We start from the raw sequence: 14,148 nt of genomic DNA on the forward strand, positions 1-14,148 counted from the left end.
ATTCAAACCACCAACCTGATCAGCAAGCCCAAAACACTCAGTGGTTTAGACCACAGTGCCACCCGTGTCCTTTTTTTTTTCTTGTACTATGAATTCATGACGCATTACAGGCACCTTCTGAAGTTACCCCATGAATCTTAACTTCTACCTAAGCTTACGGTGCTCAATTTTAAAAAAAAATAAATGATACTCGATGGCCAAATATCATAGTAGAACAGAACTTTTAACATCTTTTCAATACTTCAAGCCAGAAAAGCTTCATTAATGTACATTTTCAGCAGTCTAAATTTACAAAAACAAAGATGATGATTGTAAAACCAGTTACATTTCACAAATATTTCCCACTAAAACTGTAGAATAAGCACAAGCAAAACATCCCTTGCCCACCCCAAACGTAAGAATCTTAGCACTCCTTATTCCTTTAGGGAAAGATCTGCAGCATGCTAAACTCTGTGTGAGACGCCTAATCCTTTTACAAAACTAGCCAATCACTGCCGCTGCCTCTGCTATATAAAAATACAGGTGCAAAATTACTGCTATAAAATGTGGTTGTTGGGTCCCGGTCCCCCCCCCCCCGCCGCCCCCCCAATTGCATGTAATAAAAAAGTAGAGTTTTCAAAATAGTAAGGAGGATTCTCTTTGGGAAACAACAGAACTCTGGAATAGAGTATAACTTCTTGTGAGTATTTACACTGGGTAGACTGGAGCTGCAAATACCTGCAACTGATTTTGAGGCTGGAATAGGATAAAGGAATGCATAAATACAGCACTTTCAAAATATGCCACTCAGTGGTGCGGATGATACAGTTGCTGTGCCATTAAGGCTGCATAAGTTACCACAATTTCAGAACCGACCCATAGGTCATAAAGACACACTGTGTGAGCCAAGGGTATGGTCTGTAACTCATTACATCCCCTCTCCCCCTCTTTTTGCTTGTTTGATAAGCTGGACTGATGCAGAACCGTCACTGTTGGCCAGCAACACAGTCCATGTGAGCGTCAACACCAATGCCGAATACCATCCCTTCTCTGTTAGCAGATTTGTAGCAGGGCACTAGGTTTAAAGACCTAAGGGAACTTCCTGCTCTGGTGCTGCTCCCCAGGCAGAGAGAAAATGGGAGTAAAGCAATAGCCTTTTGTGTACAAAACCAGCATATTGCATGGTTAAAGCTCTTCCTGGATTGTACTACTTCAGCAGGATATTGCATAAATGATCATTCTTTCTATGTTAAAAAAAAAAAAGTCCCTGCAGATGGAAAGCTATAATCCTTACCATGCTAGGTGCAGAGATTCTGGGGGTTCAAGCAAACAAAGCCTTTCTGTCTGCAGCCTGAAGATGAGCAGTACAAATCTGATGCTGTGATCTACTGTTTGCCTCTCCTGGGCCCAGCCTATGAATGAGACTAGAATAGTGATCGATACAACGTGCTGCACGACGGCATATTCAGAGGGAGGTGGATCTGTTCTTCAAAGCACAAGAAAGCAGACTATACTATTCTCCAGCCATGGATGCTAGTAGACATTCTGTGGCTGAAACGATGAGGTGGTCACAACAAGCGCTGCTACCATTTCCCCCCTCTTAATTCTGCACATTCTTACTACAGGGAAGGGCCTAGGGGCACAGCAGGAACCAAGATGGAGGCTTCCAATCTTTCTCTCTCTGCAATGCAGCAGAGCTCTTGTTCCCAGCCACAAAAGCCAAAAGCTCCACTTGCCAGCAAAATGGGGCATGTTGCTACCCAACCTGCCCAGCTTTTGCTCACTGCGTGAGGAGGCTACTGCGAAGGCAAGTGGGCTTGAAGGCAGCCCTGCTGCGGAGGATGCATGTTAATGGGCAGGGAGCGGCCGTAGACAAGAGCATAGGTGCTCTGCTGCACGGGACTCTACAACTATTTGCAGTTTAAAGGGTGGCGCTCCTGCACTGTGCTCCTGCACTGACAGAGAGAGCATGTTATCCAAAGGAAAGGAGAGTGGCAAATGGTCCCCTTCTGTGATTTTTGCTTCAGGTTGTTTCTTGCTTCCAGGCCTCACTCCGAAGGCAAGTCCTCTGTGTGCAAGAACAGTGGTGAAAGGCTCTTCCCTCTGACTATTTCCCACCTGTTACTTTGCCCCGCAAGTGTTGATGTTCTTCCCATCAGCCGCATCTTCAACCAGTGAAATATGGTAATCCGTAGAAAGAGTGAAGTGGGAAATGCAGCCCACCAAGCCCCTCATATACTGTCTGTTTGTATGCAGAGCTATCTCTTTCATTCCACCTGCCAGAGAGAGAGAGATGGAGAAACTAAGTAAGTAAAGATGTGCTTATTTTAAAAGGTTTATATGCTTCTTTTGAGGGCCCTTAAAAAGTCCTCTCAGCAGCTCACGATAACCAAAGGGTAGCCCTTCTCCATCAGGCCAAAGGCCTACCTTGTCTTGCATCTCTTTCCCATGGGGGCCAACCAAGCATTGTAAATAGGACATTGGCCACAGGTTGTTTTTGTTAGGTAGATAAATACAGTGGAAACTCAGTTGTCGAACGTAATCCATTCCGGAAGACCATTCGACAACCGAGGTGCGATTGCTGGTCGGCAAAATCCATTGAAGAAAATGGAGAAACGGAAGCATTCACTTCTGGGTTGTCGGCGGTCGAAAGCCAAAACGTTTGACTTCTGAAGTGTTTGACAACTGAGGTTCCAGTGTAATTAGATTTCCCCCAGAAAATAAAAATCCATATTAATTTGAGGGGGGAGGGAATACAGTGCAGACTGGCATGTTGACCCCAACAGTGCTGTGTGGACACTGAAAAACAACAACTGCATGCATAAGCAGTACTCGTCCTACAGTAAACAACTGTATTGAATGGCTTGTGTGCGTGAACCAGCCTCTCTACAACTCTTAAGAAAGGTAGGTAACAGAATTTAGGAGGAACTTACCAACGAAGAGGTCCCCATTGATATTCAACTGTCTCATCATTCCTGGTGATTTGCCAGTTCTAGCACCATAGTCGTCCACCGTTACTTTCCCAGACTGCCCATCCCTTAAATACATGCACATTTTCACATTGTTACTATCGTAACATGGATAAGTAGTATCATATGAGTTGTGCAGCTGCACCATGTTAATATACACTCCAAGGGAGGAATTCCATGTCACACTGCTACAAACACTATCATCGGTGCAAGCATTCTTCCTCTCTTCCACCCGTGAACTCTTCTTCTGGGGGTTATTCTGACCACTGGGTATGTGGGGGGAAAGCCCTGTTGTGCTAGCAGAAGTCCTTGCATTGGGCTTCCACAAACAGGACCAGTTAGTTGAATCCAGCCCCATAGATTTAAAGCACCTTGAAAGCACATCATTTCCCCACAATGATCCTCAGAACTGTGGTTTACCCCTCACAGAGCTACTATTTCCAGTATCATTAACAAACAACAGTTCCCGGGATTATTGGGGTGGGGGAATAATAGGCTTTCAATGTATGGTGTGTACACAGCCTAAACAGAAGCTGATCATTCCAATACCTGGTGGTCTTTAATATGGAATGGCTGGTGGGGTTGGAGATTGTGGGAGGCTGGGTGAGAGTTGGGGTGTCTGAGAAATGGATGGGTAAAATGTGGATTCTCCAGCTTGGATTCTAATCTAAACATTCATGGGCTTCATATTATTTGTTTGTTCATGTTTTTGTTGCTGCTGCTGCTGTTAAATTTACGAATTGTCTCATGTCTCAAGGCAACTTACAGACATGCCATAAAAATATCGAAAAGTAATTCAGTATTAAAACAACAACTGAAGATAGCTTTTAAAACAATACAAAATGGACATCAAAGGTGTCCAGCTGGAAAAGCTTGTGGGGGAAAAAATGACTTCAGTTGGCTCTGGAAAGTAGAGATTGTGGGTGCCTGTTGCATCACAACAGAAATTTTCTTCCACAGAATGGGCAGCTCTGAGTGACAGTGTAGCAGGCTTCTGATTTGGGGGGGAGGGTTTGAAGGAGAAACTCTCTGGTAGAATGTAGTGACCTACTGAGTATATATAGGGGATAAGATGCTCTCTCAAGAAACCTGGCCACCCTGGCAACTTTCCGCTCAAACCCCATTTTTCTGCAAAGGCTTTGGCATAGTCACTTGGTTCACATGCCCCAGTCAATATGATGCCAGATTGACTTATTCATTTAGAAGGTTTAATATCCTGCCTTCTGTTTTACCGGCACTCAAGGCAATTAACAAAAAGTAGATAAAAACCAATACAATAATAAAATTGATAATTGAAAATTGAACCTGACTTCTTGCCAATATTCCTCAAAGCCCCACATAGGACGTTGATGATAACAACAAACAACTTACCGAACTGCCTTTACTCTATGCCACCTGCCATCATTGAAGGAGCCATTCACCGTTATGGTAGCAATGCCGCTGCCCAGATTATAGCTGAAACCAAAGGAGAGAAGTTCATCATGTTCTGGAGAGTTCACAATCATGATTCACCTGAATCGTTTTTATTAGTCAAGTGTAGCTGGACAAAAAGTTTGGGGTAGCCAACATGGCGCCTTCCAGATGATGTTGTAATACAGCTCCCATCATCCTTGACTCCTGGCCGTTGGGAGTTGTAAAAGGGATTGACTGTTAACCCATTCTGAGAGTTGTAAAGTGACTCTCCTTGCTCTAACTGGAGATGTTGGGGGTTAAAGACCAGGACTTTCTTCATAAAATACCTGCTCTAGAACTGAGCTACAGCCCATCCATATATAATGGGGGATGGGGAGAGGGGGCAGACAAGGACGCCGAAGGGTAATAAAGGGTAAGGGCACAGGGTTTGTGCTGGAAGCTAACTGTGGGGGTTTAAGAAAGGGATACCGTGTGAATGTTTTGGGCAAAAGAGTTCTCGATAAAAGTGAGAAGGGCAAATTGCGATTGCCCAAATGGAAGCGAACATCAGGCAGATTTCAAAAAGGTGTTGTGGATGGTTTGTTATGAGGAAGCTTTTGTAAAGGTACCCTTGACCATTAGGTCCAGTCGTGACTGACTCTGGGGTCAGTCTTGATTTATTGGCCGAGGGAGCCAGCGTACGGCTTCCGGGTCATGTGGCCAGCATGACTAAGCCGCTTCTGGCGAACCAGAGCAGCGCACAGAAATGCCATTTACCTTCCCGCCGGAGCGATACCTATTTATCTACTTGCACTTTGATGTGCTTTCGAACTGCTAGGTTGGCAGGAGCAGGGACTGAGCAATGGGAGCTCACCCCATCGTGGGGATTCGAACCGCCGACCTTCTGATTGGCAAGTCCTAGGCTCTGTGGTTTAACCCACAGCGCCACCCGCGTCCCATTTGTTGGGTAGCCTAACACTATCTGAATATAATTACCCTCGTTCGGAATACCAGCTGCTCATAATATGTCTCTGTATGTTGCCTGAGGTGTCTCCTATTGTGTGTTCTACTGCACTGTGAAAATAGCACTTTGCTGCATTGTATCCATGTACAATCATACCGGGAGTGACAACTGCTTTCTCAAAATGCTCTGTTGTTACTTTATCTGAATAAAGGAAAGTAACAAAAAGAAACAGCAGGCTTTTTGACAAACTCGTAATTTGACCGGGAGGTGGGGGAGGAAGAAGTACATTTGAAAACTTCCCGAGGCACTCAAGTACAGGGGAGTAATCCCCAGACGACAAACAGCTAGTTTTTTTGTCTATCATTCCCTGGGTTTACATTTCATTTTTGGCAGACGGAACATTTGCTTTTGAGAATAACAAGTCGGGAAATGCTCCACTACATTATGGAGGCAGTGAGTGGATTAAAGAGAAAACCCAAAGAGCAAGGTAGATCTTGCCTCCGCTTTCCCATGACACTAAACAAAATTGTATATTCTTGTCCTATTAAAAGTAATAATTCTTCTTCTTGTGCTCCCGTTCACAAATTATCTTCCCCTAAGATTGTACCCAGGGAGAAACGGGGTCTGCTCACTTTCCTAACCTTCGTTCCAGTCGCATCCTTGGTTTCTCTCACTGCAGGAAGTGAGCAACCAAATCTTAAATATCCAGGTTTATTCAAATGCTAGATGCCCTCTGATCTGGTGAAGATAAGCCTTCTTTAAGCAAAGTGTCCTCACAAGACACTTGCTCTCATTTGCTTCAATATATGCAAATGAATTTATGCACATGGAGCTCCTCCTCTCTATTGAAGTAAATGGAGCCGTCTGATAAGTAGCAGAGCTGCAAGTATGCTTGAGTCAGAAGTAGAGATGTTTTAGTTCTCTCTGTTTCTCATCGTTCTAATCTCAAATTCAGTTCCCGACATTTCTGCAACATTTTAGTCCCAAGAAGCAAATTTTCATAGGCAGTTTTTGCCAACTGTACATATTTTCATGAGCAATTTCTTCCAGTATAATCCATTTTTGTACGTAATTTTCACTGATGCATTCATTTTTATACACGCTTTCCTGCAATGTATGCTTTTTAGTGAACATGGTTGGCTGGAGAACTGCACTGCAAAATTCAGAGAGGTCTGCAAACTGGACCAAATTTATATTCCATTCCTAGTCAGAAGTCCCCTGCTGAAGCAAGGGGTAGGGGTGGGAATGCAGGCAGCTTACCTGAAGACCAAGGCACCATCTTGAAGACCTAGGGAGATGAAGTCACTGTTTGGTCTCATGGGGCTGTCTCCCCTCCACAGCAAGAGGCCATCCATCAGGGTAGTCTTAAACCTCATGAAGACATTTGTTCTTGATCCCGCTACTCTGTTTAGGGGAGAGGCACATTGTACAAAACAACATCTGGATGGTACAGTGAAAATAATGCACCTCTGAAGCTCTATGATCAATAATCTCCCCCTCCCACACATAGTTGAACATACCAACTCTAACTCATAAATGTATATTTTTGCTACAATTCTAGCTGAATCTACTCTCCCTATAAATCCACATTTATCAGTTTAGCTTCCAGGACAACGAAGTACCACTTGATTTGAAAAGTGCCAAATATTTGGATTTTTAATAATACTAAATTTATTATTTGTACCTCGCCCATCTGACTGGGTACAGCTCTTGTCGCCATCTATTTATTTATGAGGTTTGTTTGGGCAATTTATATACTGCTTCAAACTTCAAAGATGTCTCTAAGTGGTTTGCAGTGTTTAAAAACACCACAAAAATGCAATAGAAATTCACATTTTAAGTGGCACAGAACAATTAGGTAAGCCCGCCTCAGATAAGATCCTCTTAAACACCAATATAAAGGAAAACAACTAACATAAAGGGACCATATTAACTACTGGCTGACCAAAGTACAGGAATGTAGCTGTAGGTGGCAGCAGTGTTCTTACTTCTGCTATCTTCTCAAATCAGGTTGGTGGGGTAAAATTACACAGTCATTGGCCAGAGTGGGGGGGGAAGAGTCCCAAGGATCGGGGCCAGTGCATTCCCCACCAGGGAGAGAAGATAAGGCAGGGCTGACCACGCCTCCATTGGAGAGTCAGACAACGGAGGGGAGGTCAGATCCGGCCAGTATCCCGGAAGAAGGAAGCAGTGACAGAAGTAGTGTAACGGTCAGGAGGAAGGTCACTGGGTTGGCGCGAGAGGCAAGTTCAAATGTACAGGAGCGCGGGACAGCAGAGAATGAGGATTGGGAACCGGGTCCTAAAGCCCGCCGGAGGCAGGGGGAGGAGCTAAGCGACTCAGCGTCGGAAGAGTCCAGAAAGGGCAATGCCCCAGCGGGCAGGAGGACCCAGAGGAGGAGAGAGCAGCGTAAAAGGTGGAGCCGGGCTAGGATCTTAAACTGAGGGAAGGAGACTCAGACGGTACTTCGCCGGTCTAGGCTTTAAGACGTAGGGCTGCGCGCTGCGGCTTTGAAATGGAAACTAAACCTCAATAAAGACTTTTGTACATAACGACAGCCTGGCGTTGGTCCTCTGTGAGCTGGGACCTAGAGGCAGCTCTGACAGTAAGTACCGTCTCATAAAAACCTCGCAACGTGAGTGGACGCAGCGAGGGGCGAAGATTGGTACTTCGCGAGCTCACGAAAGCAGCACAAGATGACTACCGAAGAGCAAATGACAGCTCTGCAAAACGCAGTGACACAACTCAACGCAGAAATACTAGCGTCCAGGAGGAGAGAAACGGAAGCAGCTGCTGTCTGCAAGGATCTGCAAGCCAGGTTGGAAATGTTGACTAAACAGGGGCTACCAGGAGCCAGACAAGAGGGGATTGGGCTGGGAAAGAGAGGAGGCATTTCTCATTTCGATGGGAGTCTGCAGCACTATCCTAACTTCAGAGCAGACGTGGTTTTTGCGCTAAAGTTACTGGAGAAGGACTTTAGAGATGAGCAGGAGAAAGTAGGCTTCATACTAACGCATCTCCATGGAGAAGCTAAAGCGTGGTTGCGCAATCTGTGGAGAGATAATGATCCAGCCCTCCAAAATGCGAATGCCTTCATTAAGGCAATGGATGCTTGTTTTTTATCAGTGACAGATGGAGATGTCGCTAGAAGAGAGATACATGGATTGAAACAAGGCAGAGCCACTGTGAGGCAATATCACTCCCGCTTTTTTGCATTGGTCAACGCGCTGGGATGGGAAAAAGATTCAGCGGCCGTCAGGGACCTGTTCTGGGAGGGGCTGAACGGGGCTGTGAAAGACGAAATCGCAAGGGGGGAGAGACCCCAGAGCACTCAAGAAGTGGTCCAGAGAGCGCTAACGATTGGTGTGCGTCTGGAAGAACGTCCCTGGAGCAAAGACGAAGGGCGTTGGGGACGCACACCAGCAAGAGCACCTCCTTTCTTTCCCAGGGACTCAGCGCACGCTCAATCCACGCCTCCACTGGGAGGGGGAGAGGAGCCGATGGAGATAGGTGGTGCCAAGGCTCAGTCAGCAACCAGAGCCCTAACACCGGGAGCAGCCAAAGTGAAGCCTCCTAGAGGGAACAGGAAGTGTTACATCTGCGACAGTGCTCAGCACATGGCAAGAGAGTGCCCCCAGAGGCTCCACAAGCACACTGCAGCCTCAGCAACAGTAACAGAAGCAGTTCAGCAGAGAGAACCACAGCAGGGAAACGACGAAGTCTGGCTGGAAGCAGAGCCACTGGGGCCCAGCCAGACGAGTCAGTGAAGCAGTCCCCAGGAATCTTACAGCCCACAGACCCTCTCCCGCCCAAACAAGTGGTGCAGCTCACCGCAGCACTCCAGCTTCCCAATGGGCTCACCATGGAAGTCCCTATTACCATTGACTCTGGTAGCAATGCAGACTTTATAGGAGTGGATTTCATCAAGCAACATAGCATAGCGCTCCTGCCTGCCACGATGCCCCTGAAAGTAGTGACAGTCGATGGAAGAGAATTGCTGGGGGGACAGGTGGTACAGCAAACGCCGCCAATGGTGATGCGAATTGGAAATCACCGCGAAGTCATCAGCTTCAATGTCACCCACCTGTCAGACACGCCCATAGTATTGGGCATGAGCTGGTTGGACAGGCACAGCCCGGCATTGGCATGGTACCAGCGTAAATTGACCTTCTGCTCCTCCTACTGCGCAGAACATTGCATCATGACTAACCAGGAGGACGAGGGGCAAGAGGATGACCCACAGCTACAACTGGGCATGCTGCAAGCGGTACCCGACAAGTACAAGGCGTTTTTGGAGGTCTTCTGCGAGAAGGAAGCGGACAAGCTGCCTCCCCACAGACCCTACGACTGCAAGATTGACCTCCTGCCGGGGGCGACGCTGCCGACGGGAAAACTGTATTCCATGTCTGAAGACGAACTGCAAGAGCTCAGGGAGTTCATAGATCACAACTTGAAGCGGGGATTCATCCGGGAATCCAAAGCAGTGGGGGGCAGTCCTGTGTTCTTCGTGAAGAAAAAAGACACGCCCCAAAAGAGGTTGGTAGTTGATTTCAGAATCTTAAACTCGAAAACCAAGCCCACGGCTTTCCCGATGCCCAAGATCGACGACTTGCTCGCGACGGTGAGGAAGGGATGCATCTTCACCAAGTTGGATCTACGAGGGGCGTACAATCTTATACGCATGCGGGAGGGCAACGAGTGGAAGACGGCCATGTTTACGCCCTTGGGCACCTATGAATATAGGGTTATGCCGTTCGGTTTACAAAATGGCTCCCACTGCTTCCAAGCCTTCATGCATCACGTGTTAGCGGGGCTCCTCTACAAGAAGTGCGTCTGCTTCCTGGACGACATTCTGATCTTCTCGGAATCACAGGAGGCTCACGAGAGAGATGTCAAGGAAGTCCTGCAAAGACTACGGGAGCACAGGCTTTACGCCAAACTGGAGAAGTGCCAGTTCGACATGACGGAGGTGGATTTCCTGGGCTACATGCTGTCCGACAAGGGAATCGCCATGGACAGCGCCAAGGTACGATCGGTACTGGACTGGAAAAGCCCGCGCAATCGGAAGGAGGTCCAGAAGTTTGTCGGCTTTGCCAACTTTTATCGCAAGTTTATCAAGGGTTTCGCTATGCAGACGGCGGCCATCACGGACACCCTCAGCTCCAAGAAGAAGAAGTTCATCTGGACGGAGCAGGCGGAGCAGTCCTTTCAGAAACTCAAGCGTCTCTTCGCTTCCGAAGAACAACTGCTACATGTGAACCCCAGCAGACCCATGAGGGTTGAGACGGATGCCTCCGACAGAGCCGTGGGGGCAGTCCTGTTGCAGAAAGACCCGCAAGGGGATTGGAGGCCGTGCGCTTTCTACTCCAGGAAACTCAGCAAGTCGGAGCAGAACTACACCATCTGGGACAGAGAGTTGCTGGCCATTCATGCAGCCTTCAAGGCGTGGCGGCACTTCCTCATCGGAGCCAAACACACGGTGCAAGTTAGCACGGACCATAAGAACCTGGAATACTGGCGCACGGCGCGGTTCCTGAACCAGAGACACATCCGCTGGGCGGAGTTCTTTGCGGATTTCGACTTCAGGATAGAATATATCCCCGGAGACAACAACATCATGGCTGATGCGCTATCCAGGAAGCCGCAGTATCTGGAGGAAGCAGCACCGGTAGCGGCCAAACACATTTTCGCACCTAAGGCGTGGGCATGCGCTTCAGCCACCGTGGACCTGGAAGCAATACGGCGCGAGCTTCGAACGGATTCCTTCGCACGATCCAAGATGGAGGAGGTGCGCAGTGGCACAGCGAAGGACGACGAGTTCCAGATACGCGACGGACTGCTCCTCCGCAAAGGGGCCATCTACGTGCCGGGAGATGAACTCCGCGCGAGAGTACTGCAACAGCTACACGACGCACCCAGCGCCGGACATTTCGGCAAGGAAAAGACGGTGGAATTAGTAGCCAGAGACTTTTGGTGGCCCAAGATGCGGGGAGAAGTCGCGGATTACGTCACGAGGTACGACACATGCCAAAGGGCCAAGCCAGTACACAGACCGCCAGCGGGACTGTTGGAACCGCTACAGACCCCGTCCGAACCATGGGAGAGGGTGGCCTTGGACTTTGTCACTGATCTGCCCAGCTCGAGGGGCAAAACAGCAGTACTCGTGGTAGTCGTTCACCAAGATGGCGCACTTCATTCCTTGCGTGAAGGTGGCCACAGCGGAACAGACAGCCAAGCTGTTCATAGACCACGTGTTCAAGGTGCACGGCCTGCCACGGTCTATCCTGTCCGACCGGGGGCGCCAGTTCATCTCGAGTTTCTGGCAGAAGCTGATGGGGATCCTGAACGTCAAGGTCAACCTAGCGTCGGCAAGACACCCGCAGACCAACGGACAAGCGGAGAGGGTCAACGCCATCATGCAGCAGTACCTGAGATGCTACGCGAACCAGCAGCCCTTGACCTGGGTGGACTACCTACCGCTGGCTGAGTTTGCCTACAACAACACGAAACACGTGTCCACGGGGGTGACACCGTTTTTCGCCAACAATGGGCGACATCCCAGGACCTTCCCGGGCTTAGAGAAAGAGGGGGAAGGGGAGCCGCAGGGAGCAGAGGCATTGGCAGAGGAGTTACAGGAGGTCCATGAACAGCTCCGAAGGCAGTTGGAGCTAGCTAAACACATGTACAAGATGCAGGCAGACAGACACAGGAGAGTTGGGGAGGACATACGGGTAGGGGACTGGGTCTGGTTAGCAGCCCAGGCAGTGCCGGCCAGATCCTTAGCTAAGAAGAAGCTCGGACACAAGCAGCTAGGCCCGTACCAAGTCGAGGCACAGATCAACCCAGTGGCCTTCCGGTTGACACTACCGGAGGGATCCAGAATGCACCCGGTCTTTCATAGATCGGTGCTCACGCCCTACAAGGCACCTCACAGGTTTCAGGCGCCAGGGACAGCTCCTAGTCCGCTTAGAGACGCACCCACGACAGGGGGGTCGCCGAGGGTGGAGCCGCTCAACGAGGTCACGGAGATTTTGGACTCAAGATGGGGGGAAGAGGGGGTTGAATATCTCCTCGCAAGGGAAGGTACCCCAGCCAGCGCCAACAGCTGGGTGCCGTACTATGCGGTGGAGGAGCACTACCTCAAAGACGAGTTCCACGCACTCTGCCCACACAGGCCCATGCCGGAGGATTATTTTGACGAATATCTTTTCACACCCACACTTTCAGCCAGCACGTTTCCCTTCTCTTCAGAGGAGGACACGGCGCCGGAGACTAGCTCCCCAGAGGGGTCCCTCTCAGGGTTTGGCACAAGCGGCTCTTATTGGTGGGAAGATCAACCTGTGGTGGGGTGGCGCACAGAACTGCCAAGCGGGCCAGCGCACGCAGCGTCACCCCAGGTGACAGGAGGAGAGGGGGTCATGGATGTGTTGGGGGAGGATCCGGGGTTCGAACACACTGGCAGAGAGATGGAAGCGGAGGAGATCGACGTCGACGAGCCCGTTGAGGACTGGCTGGATCTACCCGGCTGGAGGCACACCACAGGGGAAGAACTGTATCCTGCACTCACCCCCACAACATTGGAGCACCCAGAACCCACGCCAGAAGAGGGGGAGGGGGGAAGGGGGGGCTTCGAGGGGGGGATGGATGTCAGGGGTTCAGGAGCAGAGGCACAGGGAAGAGAGGAGATGGAGAGCGAAGGGGAAGAATCCGAGGGGAGCGTAGGAGAAGAGGACAGTGGACCGAGGGATTCCATGAGCCTCTCCAGCGAATCGGAAGATTCACAGAAGGGGGCGCCAGTGGCCAGGGGTAGGGGGTTCCCAAGGGGAACGTCCCAGGAGCAAGGGGGCAGCAGGGACTCCCAGAGCAGTAGTTGGAAATCAGGACCAGCTTCCCCACCAGAGCAGAGTGGGGGGGGAAGAGTCCCAAGGATCAGGGCCAGTGCATTCCCCACCAGGGAGAGAAGATAAGGCAGGGCTGACCACACCTCCATCGGAGAGTCAGACAACGGAGGGGAGGTCAGATCCGGCCAGTATCCTGGAAGAGGGAAGCAGTGACAGAAGTAGTGTAACGGTCAGGAGGAAGGTCACTGGGTTGGCGCGAGAGGCAAGTTCAAATGTACAGGAGCGCGGGACAGCAGAGAATGAGGATTGGGAACCAGGTCCTAAAGCCCGCCGGAGGGAGGGGGAGGAGCTAAGCGACTCAGCGTCGGAAGAGTCCAGAAAGGGCAATGCCCCAGCGGGCAGGAGGACCCAGAGGAGGAGAGAGCAACGTAAAAGGTGGAGCCGGGCTAGGATCTTAAACTGATGTCATAGGGGAGGAGACTCAGACGGTACTTCGCCGGTCTAGGCTTTAAGACGTAGAGCTGCGCGCTGCGGCTTTGAAATGGAAACTAAACCTCAATAAAGACTTTTGTACATAACGACAGCCTGGCGTTGGTCCTCTGTGAGCTGGGACCTAGAGGCAGCTCTGACACATGTATTATTTCATTTTTGTTCATTATGACCATTTATAATCCCATTTTAGCATCTGCCATTTGTCTGCATGTCACAAAGTGACACTGCTTTCTTTCTACAACCAGATACCCACACAAAGGGTTCCTCAGATCGAGTCTCTATAAATAAGTGCTATCCCACCGTTAACTTTTTTTTACCTTTTAAGAATATCTGGGCTATCATAGGTGAGGTAGCTGCGGCCAATGAACTGTGGTATTTCGATGGCTTCCATAACAGCTGGGAAATGAAGGAAAACCCAACGTTAAGGTGGCAGGATCTGCATATAAAAACGTTCCCTTCAACAGCATTAAAGAAGAAAGTACAACGACATGCAGTACCAATGCAATCTTCC

The 14,148-nt window shown here is 49.4% G+C and overlaps 1 protein-coding gene across 2 annotated transcripts in view; it reads right to left on the bottom strand.

Moving 5' to 3' along the window:
- Positions 1-204: 204 nt before the first annotated feature.
- Positions 205-14,148, bottom strand: part of EGFLAM (EGF like, fibronectin type III and laminin G domains) — a 112,445-nt gene continuing 98,501 nt past the window's right edge. For both annotated transcript variants that reach the window (XM_079994757.1, XM_079994758.1), the window contains 5 exons: positions 13,955-14,033; positions 6,565-6,708; positions 4,320-4,403; positions 2,913-3,016; positions 205-2,255 (listed from right to left, as the gene is read on the bottom strand). In XM_079994757.1, coding sequence (XP_079850883.1) covers positions 2,101-2,255; positions 2,913-3,016; positions 4,320-4,403; positions 6,565-6,708; positions 13,955-14,033 — 566 coding nt within the window. In that variant the 3' untranslated portion in view covers positions 205-2,100. The remainder of the gene's footprint in view (positions 2,256-2,912; positions 3,017-4,319; positions 4,404-6,564; positions 6,709-13,954; positions 14,034-14,148) is intronic.

This window comes from Podarcis cretensis, assembly GCF_951804945.1.
Source record: "Podarcis cretensis genome assembly, chromosome: 11".
NCBI lineage: Eukaryota > Metazoa > Chordata > Lepidosauria > Squamata > Lacertidae > Podarcis > Podarcis cretensis.